Source organism: Galleria mellonella, unplaced genomic scaffold (genome assembly GCF_026898425.1).
Source record: "Galleria mellonella isolate WM207_F2 unplaced genomic scaffold, CSIRO_AGI_GalMel_v1 utg150, whole genome shotgun sequence".
In the NCBI taxonomy this organism is placed as follows: domain Eukaryota; kingdom Metazoa; phylum Arthropoda; class Insecta; order Lepidoptera; family Pyralidae; genus Galleria; species Galleria mellonella.
Genome location: NW_026442002.1, coordinates 2,312,094 through 2,324,280, shown reverse-complemented (window position 1 = coordinate 2,324,280; position 12,187 = coordinate 2,312,094). Strand labels below are relative to the sequence as shown.

At 36.3% G+C, this 12,187-nt stretch overlaps 1 protein-coding gene across 1 annotated transcript in view; it reads left to right on the top strand.

Annotated features, from left to right (window-relative positions):
* Positions 1-820: 820 nt before the first annotated feature.
* The window catches only part of LOC113514608 (solute carrier family 2, facilitated glucose transporter member 1-like), a 23,913-nt gene continuing 12,546 nt past the window's right edge, over positions 821-12,187 (top strand). Inside the window, exon 1 of the mRNA XM_052892222.1 lies at positions 821-1,146. Within this exon, the coding sequence (XP_052748182.1) occupies positions 1,141-1,146 (6 nt within the window). The 5' untranslated portion in view covers positions 821-1,140. The remainder of the gene's footprint in view (positions 1,147-12,187) is intronic.

Sequence of the window (12,187 nt, the reverse complement as noted above, 5' to 3'; positions counted from 1 at the left end):
CCTAACTATTAATCTCCCCATTACTAACTTGTTCTGCGACTATTCTTGCAATAAAAACCTCCATTTCTAAAATTCATGAATTTCATTAGAAAAAAAAAAAAATAAAAACAGATATTTTTAATACAACAATGGTAACTAAAATCACATCAACTTTTTAAACTGGAGACCTCATTCGGTTTGCCGCTTTGTACCTGATAGGCTTAGTCCGTCACTGAGGGGGGAAATAAATTGTTAGTAATAGAGACTGAGAATCCTATTGCTAGCAATATACCCAACCAGGGCGACATCCTCGCGGTTCCCTCTGGAAACTATCATGAATGAATTCCTGATGAATTCATCATGATAGACTAACTGACCTGTTTTCATTCTCATCTATCACCCTTCACTGGTGCTCCGCCAGCGTATCCCGTTAGCGCAGGCGGAGCTACCATTACCATACCATTTTTACTCCATCAAAAAAAAAAAAGTCCGTCACAGATACAGTCCACTATTCCCTCAAAAGTACTAACGTAAATTTAATGCGATTCTTCAGTAATGCTCTTTAATACATTCTCCGTAAACCTCCAGCGTCCCCTCTGTACCTTGATGTTCCTAGACGCCAATTTCCAAGACGAACCGCGTGGGGACGATTTGATAGGGTATATTGCTAGTAAAGGGGCCGTAGTAATCTCCAGCAATCTCCTATCCTCAAGTTTTGCTACTAGTTAATTAGTTTATTCGATAATTAAGCGCTGTTTTCACAGCGCTGTCGTGCTGAGTAAAATGGACAGACAACGAACAGCTATACTGAACCGGTTATTGTGACGTCATTTAACCAAACACTGCTTCCATTTCACGCCTCCCGCGATCGGTCAACGCGCGTCTTTGTAATACTAAATTCGAACATTTGAAATTCGAATCTCTGCATTCGAATATTTAACCGGAAACTGTATCCTACGTTATATCTATTTAATTATAGTTTTAATGACTGTAACAATGAATTGAGAATCTTTTTTATTATTATTGTTAATTCAATTTAAAACGTTTTGTGTGAAGTTTACAGTTATTGTGTGATAATTTTATAAACAGTGTTGCGCAAGTTTTAATTCTACTCCGACAAACATTGGGACTTTCTGGAACTCACCGTGAAATACAGACAGGATGGCGGTAAAATTTAATTGTTTATTTTTTAAATTTTATTTTTAAAACGTTGCATGCGCTCAGTTTTATATTGGGAATGTGGGATCGACGAGCGTTTCTTTGATTGTTTATGCCAGCTATGTACACTTATCACGACAAATATATATTTTCTGTTGTGAATTCAAATATATTACTATAATATAAATCTATTTAAATTATATTGCTTATAAACAAAGTATAAAGCTAAAAGTTTACTTGTCCGTTATTATATTTTTATAGCTAACCTATTGTGTATATTAATATTTAGGGAAGTGATAGAAAAAGTAAATTTATCTATGGTTGAATTAAAATCGCTATTTCAATCCTAATAAAATATATAATATATTCATTTTGTGTGTTTAACACAAAATTTGCAAAAAAATCAGGAATATGAAACGATAGCATCTATATCAATATGATAATACTTAGACGAGGAAGAAGTGGAATCTTTAGCACCATCGTGATGAATTCAGCAGGAAACGATCATGTTTGTTTTCATCGGAACCACGTGGAGATCGATCTGACATATTGACCTGGTATATTGATAAAAATATGGGCAATAGAGCCCTTTACAAAGGCCTCTATTGCCCATATTTTTAACAACTCTACCCCTCTCCAATTTATGCAGTTTTATTCCAATACATATCTATATTGTGGAGGGAGGGATTGTTAGTAATACGAACTTCCAGCCCCATTGCTAGTAATATACCCTCTGTCAGGCAAAACTCCACGTGGTACCCTCTGGAAACCATCATGCTGAATTTCAAGTGTATTCGTCATGATAGGCTTACTGACCTGCCTTTTCATTTTCACCTATTATCCCTCATTTGTGCCCCGCCACCGTATACCCTTTTTGTTTAATGGATAATAATGGAATGGCAACCCCGCCTGCGCTTTCGATATACACTGGCGAGGCACCAGTGAGGGATTATTGGTGAGGATGGAGCAAGTCAGTTAGCCCATCGTGACGAATCTAACAATAAATCAGTTACGATGGTTTCGAGGGGGAACCACGAGAAGGTTGACCTGATATAGTATATTGCTAGCAATGGAGCTACTAATTCTCATACTAACAATCCCTTCTCCCCCAGTGTATACCGTTAGCGCAGGCAGTGTTACCGTTCCATTACCGTTCCTTTAAAAAAAAACATATCTTTAAAAACAAAGTTAAAAGTTCATTTCCTGACTTTATCCTCGTTATTACACTTCATTGGAGCCCCGTTAGCGTACACCGATAGCGCAGCGGTGTTACTATTCCATTCTTAAAAAAAAAAAACCCTAATTCATATCATAGAAAAAAATACCTAGACAGTTCAAGGTCTAGATAACGACTTATCTTTGGTTCAAGGTTACATTTCGTTTAGAAATTTGACATATTGTGTCAGCCATTTTACACAATATTGTTTACTAATTACTACTTGGCTAGTGAGACTTTATCGTGCAATTTATGTATAATATAATAGAGCTGTGGGTTAATTAAATTTTTAATATTTTTTTTTTTATGTTACCAATTACAGTAATCCTCAGGAATGCTAACGCATAAAGGGTACTTTTTTTTTAATGCATGATAATGGAATGGTAGCCCCACCCGCGCTATTGGTATACACTGGCGGGGCACCAGTGATGGATGATAGGTGAGGATGAAGCAGGTCAGTTAGCCCATCGTGACGAATTCAACAAGAATTGTTCTCGATGGTTTTCAGGGGGAACCACGTGGAGGTCGACCTGATAGGGCATATTGCTAGCAATGGGGCTGTCAAACTCCATTGCTAACAATCCCTTTCCCCCCGCATAAAGGGTACTGTGGGTATCATAGTGTATTATGTAACATCTATATTCCTTTTCGTGTCTATAGGTGACAGTTACCACTCTCTATCAGTGGGGGGAATAGGGATTGTTAGTAATGGAGACTGAGAATCCCATTGCTAGCAATATACCTAACCAGGTTGACCTCCTCATGGTTCTCCCTGGAAACTATCATGGTTAATTCCTGATGAATTCATCATGATGGGCTAACTGGCCTGTTTTCATTCTCATCTATCACCCTTCACTGGTGTTCCGCAAGCGTATCCCGTTAGCGCAGGCGGGGTTACCATACCATTTTAATCTATCAAAAAAAAAAGCTCTATCAGTAGAGCTTTCAGCTTGTTTGCCATGCTACATAAAAAAAAAACAATTGTCTCAAACTGACAATGCTGATTCACAGCATCCATTTTCGATGTTTCCATCAAAACATTGCTTATTAATTTAAGGCAAATCGTTTTAGGTGATGTCACTTCGTATTTATTTATTCTAAAGATCTATAAGACTTCAAACGATTGAGTACCTAATAGTTTTTTTTTTATAATTTTGACTGTTTAATAGGTATATGTTAATTTATTTAACGATTTTCGAAAGGTGGTTTTTCAAGTTCTAAAAGCAAACGATAGAGCTTTTTTTTTTAGATTTATTCTTTCCTCTGATTCATGATAGTTTCCATTCGTTCCCCCTGGAAACTGTCATGGTTAATTCCTGATGAATTCATCATGATGGGCTAACTGGCCTGTTTTCATTCTCATCTATCACCCTTCACTGGTGCTCCGCCAGCGTATCCCGTTAGCGCAGGCGGGGTTACCATACCATTATCATGCAATAAAATAAAAAATACAGTAACCCCTTTTCTAATAGTATTTCTTAATTACTAAATTAGATTACAATTTTAAATAATAATGACCGTAATGGATACACAAAATTAATTATATTCATTTATATATATATATTTTTCTGCGAAGAAATTTCGCAGCGTGCTAATGGCTCCAACAGTACGAGTATATCAGTGTTTTACTCTTTTGAGGGCAAAGCAATAAACTGTGTTGTGACCATTTTGTGTTACCATTTTGTGGCACACTCACGAAATGAAAAATTATGTTACTTGTTTTAGGTATTTTTCTTTTGTTTTTACGTGTGTATCTATATGTGTGGTTGCTTGTCACTTCATCGCTATCATTACATAGTATGAAACAAAGTCGCTGTCGCTGTCTGTCCATCCCTATGTATGCTTTAATCTTTAAAACTACGTAACGGATTTTGTAGCGGTTTTTTTTAATAGATAGAGTGATTCAAGAGGAAGGTTTATATGTATAACACATGCATAATATTGTAGAGAAACATTGATAAATTTAAAGATTTGTAACGTGATGTCGTAAATAAACACATTTTCTGCGCTTACATTGCAAACGCTGGCTGAACCTTACGAGATAAATCAAAATAATGTACTACAGTACTGTAAACCTTAAAAAGGTCAACAAAAAAGTCCGCGATGGTATATGTCTATCTATTAAGGATAACCCACAATAACCATTTTTTATCCTTTACATTTTACGGGAAAAAATGGCTTATTTGCGAAGTGATTTTAAGCAATACAGCATTAATTTTTAATCCAATTAAGTACCTTAAATACATTGTCCATTTAATATAGATCAATATGGCCCTTTACAGCATGTAATTTAAACGATTATTTCCGAAGATATTACAGATTTAAAATGCAGGGACATAGCGGTGCGGCATTGCACCCGTGCGAAGCCGGGGCGGGTCGCTAGTGTGTTGGAATTAGCATCATTTCCGCCGTTAACTGTCCACTGCTGGACATAAGCCTTCCCCATAATTGGAATTTTGCCAGTAGTTGCCACGCTCGGCAGACGGATTGGCAACAGCGGTTAGGTTTTTAGAGTATGTTTTAAGAGGGACGCTCCTGCCCATCTCTCCACCTTTAAATCGCCTCTTACGACACCCACGGGAAAAGAATGATGTGGCCCATTCTATGCCGCGAATAATTCCATTATCGTCCATAAAAAAAGACCATTCCATTATCTGCGTGAATTTACTGGGTACAGAGGAATAACACCTGAGTCCTCAGGAATGGCAACGTATGGGGGGTATCATGGGCGAAACAGTATACACTGTTACGTCCATGGTACTGCTCATGTCTATAGTCGACGGTTACCACTTTCCATCAGGTGGGCCGTCAGCTTGTTTGCCGTTCTAAGTTGTATAAAAAAAAAACTTTTATTAAAAAAAAAATACGAGTCGAGGTGCACCATGAAAATTAGACCGTATCCAATCATTTATTTATGCAAAATAATCTAGTACTTACATATGGATTGCAAAGGCGCAAAACTTAATGATTTATTTTTATTGCACATTCGACTTTAGTTCTAAGACAGTAATGTTCATATTCCACTGTTCAGTTGCAACTGTAACTTATGATTCTTGTACACCCATTAACTGTATGTCCGTGAATATAGAATGTGTTGCAAGATAATATATTAATTGTCCATTTACGGTATTACTCGTTATATACCTAGTATTTATTTGTTTATAGTACATTACTGCAGCGGCCAGCAACTGAGACATTGATGGACGGACGTGCAAATGTGGGTCGAGGCATAGCCGAGGCACACATACGTGAGTCCATCAATGCCTAGTTGTGGCCAAGGCTTGTATAGTACTTTTCTCAAACTATGCGCGGAAATCAAAAACACAATTTTACTTTTTAAGTTCAATGACGAATAACGAACAATAATAATTTTTCGCGCGCCATAATATTCCTTTGTTTTTTTTTTCAATAAACAGCTTTCTATTTGCAAGCCAGTTTGAAATTTAAATAAAACCTTTTATTAGTTACCTCCTTGGTAGCCATGTTTCGAAGTATCATTCTATTTTTAAATTACAAGACAGATATGAGTTTACATAGTAATTTATCTGGCCGCAAAACACGACAGATATGGATTTTCATACAACTTTTGCCGGCCGCTGCCCGCATGTATCTGGCCAGTACGGCAATTTTGATTTATCTCTAAGAAGATTGTCAAAATAATGTTCACATTTCCAAGCATGTTTGAGAAATATATATATATATATATATATATATATATATATATATATATATATATATATATATATATATATATACTAGCTCACTCGGCAAACGTTGTTTTACCATATACATTATTTTTAGAACTATACATGAAAATTTATCATACTACAATTATTATATTGGATTGCCATCTTGTAACCCTATTGCGGCATATAAATATCGCGATTAAAAAACAGGGGTTGACCGTAAAAGCGTAAAAATTTGAATTTGTATGTATTTTTCAATGTTAAATCATAATAAAATAATAATAAAAAAATTGTCAAAAAAAAAAAACAAAAATATATTTAGGGGCGGGTCACCCTTATCATTGACGGGTATGAAAAATAGATATTGGCCGATTCTTAGACCTACCCAATATGCACACAAAATTTCATAAAAATCGGTAAAGCCGTTTCGGAGGAGTTTGGCAACAAACACCGTGACACGAGAATTTTATATATAAGATATGGAACTACAGAATCCATTTTAATAATATCTCTATGGGACCAATCCTTAAGCATCCATATATCATATCCTGTCAGAAAAAAAAAATTCTTGATCGGTTTACAACTGATGCAGTTATGAAATAATAAACCTAAAAAAATACAACCATATTACTTAATGAGGTAATAAACCTTAAAAAAATACTAACGTATTATAAATAAATACTTTTATTTCGAAGTCGGTTCAAAATATTCCTACGTACGGCCACTGAACATACCGGTCACGCGAACTATGCCGCGTTATGTTTGAATTTAGAACGTGCTATCGTGCGTCTTCTAGAAATGTCTGCGGAAGTACGGGTGTTTCTTTTTTTTTTTTATTCTAACCGCCGCAGACTTGCGCTCGGACATCAGCCACGACGACACGTATTAGGATAAAAAAAAAACTGGCCAAATGCGTGTCGCGACTAGTGCATCAAAAATTCCGTAAGAATTCCAATTAAAAATTCACTCTTGCGCCACCTGCCCATTTCTATTCTGCTCATTTCTCCTTTAACCAAATGTTGTCTGTTAGAGATTGCACTAGCGATAAGACCGCCTTTTGTACCTTTATGTGTATATTTCAATCTGTATTTATGTTACTGTATTTCACTTGAATTGTTCACTTGTCATTGTATATTTTTATTTATGGTGCAATAAAGAGTTAAAGAAATAAATATATAATAATAAAAAAATAAATATTAACAAATTTATGGTTTTCAAACTTTTCTCTTTACTTGTGCTACATGACATAGCTTGGACCTACCTATGTGTAATTCGTAACGATGGACTAATCGACCAGCGGGTCTACCCTGAAAAGGAATTCCGAAATTTCGGACTCAATTTCGCGTTTTTGTTTATATCAAATACGGATCAATAAATGGAGTTTAACATTTCTTTCGTCATACATCCTATCATAGAAGTCAAAAGGAACAATCTTTTAACATTTTTAATATTTCCAAACGGCATGTGTATTATGTAATTTTAACATCAAATTTCTGTTTCGTTTGGCTCCGAAATTTCGGAAAACATTTCATGGTAGGTCCTCTGCTTTCACCGTCACCTATCATCCCTTACTGGTGCTGCGCTAGCGTATATCTATAGCACACGTGGGATTTTTTTTTAAGTGATGGCAATGGAATAGTAACTCCGCCTGAGCTAATGGTATACGCCGGCGGGGCACCAGTGAGGGGTGATAGGTGGAAGATGAAAGAACAGGTTAGTTAGCCCATCGTGATGAATACACCTGGAAGGGGGGAAGGGATTGTTAGTAATGGGGATTAGTAACCCCATTGCTAGCAATAAACCCTATCAGGTCGACCTCCTCGCGGTTCCCCCTGGAAACCATCGTGATTGGTTTATTGTTGAATTCGTCACGATGGGCTAACTGACCTACTTCACCCTGATCTATCATCCCTCACTGGTGCCCCGCCAGCGTATACCAATAGCGTAGGTGAGGCTACCATTCCATTATCATCCATTAAAATAAATACACCCGGAATACAGCACTATGGTTTCCAGGGGGGACCGCGTGGAGGTCGACCTGACAGGGCATATTGTTGGCAACGGGAGTGGTAGCCCGCATTACTAACGATCCCTTCCCCCCTCCCCCCCCCCCTCGGCCGCTAATGATTCTGATTTTACTATGAGCCGGTGCATACATAATATAATGTCAGTCGACGCATTTTAATGATTGCATGATGTCATTTGAAATGTAATTAATTATATATTGTATAAAAAAAAACGTATTATTTTTATTTTAGTATAATGCAGTATGTACTTGTGATCTGAGATATTACAACACTCTTGTAATGTATTTATATAAAAAAAAAAAACACCAATGTAAAATATTGTAATAATGGCGGGAAAGGGATTGTTAGTAATGGAGACTGAGAATCCCATTGCTAGCAATATACCCAACCAGGTCGACGTCCACTTACGTTACTATGCCATTTTCACCCATTAAAAAAAATACATAAAAATATGACAGAGGTAAGAGAATGTACAAAGGCGAGCTTAACTCTAAAAGAGTTCTCTTCCAGCAACACCCAAAGTGGCAAGGAGCATCAATGTCAGCGGGTACAGCGGTGTACAATATTGTGACAAATTAAAAAAAAAAAAGAACTAGACAAGCTTACGTCTACACATATCAACTATCATATGAAATATACAGAAAAAAAAAAAAACATTATCTTCCGCTTATCTATCGACAGTTTAAAAAAAAAACGTGTTTGGACTTAATGTTCTAGAGAAAACACAGTTCCGTCTATTTGTTGATGACATAATAGGTTATTTTTTTTTTTAATATTTCATCTCAAATATTGACTTTGTACGAGAACATGTCGTGTTTTTAAACGGTTTTTAAATCAAAGAGTTTTTTATATAATACAATAATACTTTTTCAATTGTCGTGTGTTCCCGGCGTAGAATTGGCCATCCCTTTTTCTCGTGTGTGTCGTATCAGCAATATCTCAGGTCGACCTCCTCGCGGTTCCCCCTGGAAACCATCATGATTAATTCTTGTCGAATTCATCACGGTGGGCCAACTGGCCGAACCGAAACACAGCCATGCAAACACAACTGCTTCACGGTTGAAACACGAATGGGACGGAGGTACCCAAACAATCGACTTTTGTACAAAGTCTTCTTCTGGTAATGATGACTAAGGAATGCTAACTCTGCCTCCATTAACGGTATTCTAATAATAATAATATAATATTTATTTATTTATTTATAATTTTGCACACTTTAAAATATGTGTACAGGGCGGACTTAATGCCTGATGACATTCTCTACCAGGCAACCGTTACGATAGGGGAGAAAGGGATTGTTAGCAATGAGGTTTGACAGCCCCATTGCTAGCAATATGCCTTATTAGGTCAACCTCCACGTGGTTCCCTCTGGAAACCATCGTGAACAATTCTCGTAGAATTCGTCACGATGGGCTAACTGACCTACTTCATCCTCACCTATCATCCTTCACTGGTGCCCCGCCGGTGTATACCGATAGCGCGGGTTACCATTCCATTATCATCCATTAAAAAAAAACCGTTACGATAAACAGAGAGTAAATGGCGGTGCATAGATTTAAAAAAAAATTGTAAATAATAAATATTATATGTCTATTTCGTATTGGAAATGCAATAAATATCTGTCACATATATCTGTATAAGGAACCCTCGACGTGTGAGTTCAGCTCGCACCTGACCGGTTTATTTATAGCATTTACTAACTTTAACGATTGTACAGTGCGTAGGCTACATTTTTAGGCGTTGTCCCTCTCTGTGATTCACAGTCTGAGATGAAATAAATCGTCTAAAAACTATTCAGTACCCACTCACATTATCCGTTTATGACTCTAGTTTTTTTTTTAATAATAACATTTTTATTTCTGGCAACGTAAGTTTTTTTTTTTTGCATCTTAGAATGCAAACAAGCTGACGGCCCACCTGATGGAAAGTGGTAACCGTCGCCTATAGACATGAGCTGTACCATAGACATAACAGAGTATACTGTTTCGCCCCTGATATGCCATGATCGTCATTCCTGAGGACTCAGGTGTTATTCCTCTGTACCCTATAAATTCACTGCCATATCCCACCCTTCAAACCGAAACACAGCCATGCAAACACAACTGGTTCACGGTTGAAACACGAATGGAAACAAAATGAAATGAATATAAAATTCATATTTCAGTACCCACTCACTTTATACGTTTATGACTCTAGTTTTTTTTTTTTTTTTCTAATAATAACATTTTTATTTCGGGCAACGAAAGTTTATATAAAATTGATTTTATAGCAACATTTATATCATCTTCTAGATAAGAAATTTAAATAACTGTATTAATTAATTAATTAATTAATTTTTTTATTTATTCATTGGTACATATATGTGTACATGGCGGACTTAATGCTAAAAGCATTCTCTCCCCGTCAACCATAGGGAAGTGTCAGAATACACGAATGCGGTACTAGTAATTATTGATATACATACATACTAAAATTACATATATAAACGAATAAATATATATATGAATAATAAATATACGTACACATATATTAAATATATTATATTATACACGAAATTAAGAATAATATAAAGTACTTACTATTTTAATTTAATATTGTTTATTCAGTTGCAACGTCAATTATATTTTCCGTTATTCCTGTCTACTGTCGTTTGTCAGATAACGCCATATGGTCTCAAGTCCGCCATTTACAATATCTAGGTGTATTTCCATACCATATCATATGTCTTTAACTGTCCACTACTGGACTTAGGCCTCCCCCGTAAGGGGTGTTTTGCCAGGAGTTGCCAGTTTATAAGTTCAATATTTATTTTATTTTATAATTTTTCCATATTTTTAATGCTTTAAAAACTTATTTTATTTATTAAATAATACGTTAATATACATTATATGCGTAAATATATAGAACACTGATAAAAGAAGGAGGCAGCTAATTTGACGATTTTTTTTTTGTTTTGGTGGATGAAAATGGAATGGTAACCCCACCTGCGCTTACGGTATACGCTGGCGGAGCACCAGTGAAGGGTGATAGGTGAGAATGAAAACAGGCCAGTTAGCCCATCATGATGAATTCATCAGGAATTAACCACGATAGTTTCCAGGGGGAACCGCGAGGAGGTCGACCTGGTTGGGTATATTGCTAGCAATGGGATTCTCAGTCTCCATTACTAACAATCCCTTTCCCCCCAGCACAGACGGACTTACTATTCCATTATCATCCATTTAAAAAAGCATTTAACATACAGTACGGGGGGGAAAGGGATTGTTAGTTATGGAGTTTGACAACCCCATTGCTAGCAATATACCCTATCAGGTCGACCTCCACGTGGTTCCCCCTTGAAACCATCGTGAATAATTCTTATTGAATTCGTCACAATGGGTTTTTTTTATGCGGGGTACCAGTGAGCGGTGATAGGTGAGGATGATAAGGCAGGTCAGTTAGCCCATTGTGACAAATTCAATGATACATTGGTCACGATAGTTTCAAGGGGAACCGCGTGGAGGTCACCTGATACCCTATCATATTGATAGCAATGGGGACTAAACTACCCATTACTAACAATCCCTTCCACCCTGTCACGATGGGCTAACTGACCTGCTTCATCCTCACCTATCATCCTTCATTGGTGTATACCGATAGCGCGGGTGGGGTTACCATTCCATTATCACCCATAAAAAAAACACATACAGTACGTACCCCATACGTATTATTATCGCGTATGAATACATTAACTGTATTCTATAACCGTACCATGGAGGTCGTTGACTTGTAAATCTTTATCTACAAAGGTTTAGGTTCTACCGGCGTTGCGTTGTGTTTTTTTAACAACTCTCTATAGGATGTACTTATTGTTTGTTAAATAAACGAGACAAGTCTTTATAATGAAATAAATTTATTAATGAAATAAGAAATATTTATTTAATTTACAAATTATTTATGTAATATTTTATTATATGTTTTAATATTTTATTTAACTGTATATTTGTTTATGTATTAATTAGTTGTAGCACTTCAGCTGCCCGCTAACGAAATGCTTTTCAACTGTGTTGGGTTGACTGGAAGAGATCTCTGTCAGAGATATGTCCACCCTTGCTCACAATATTTATAAATGCATTAACAAT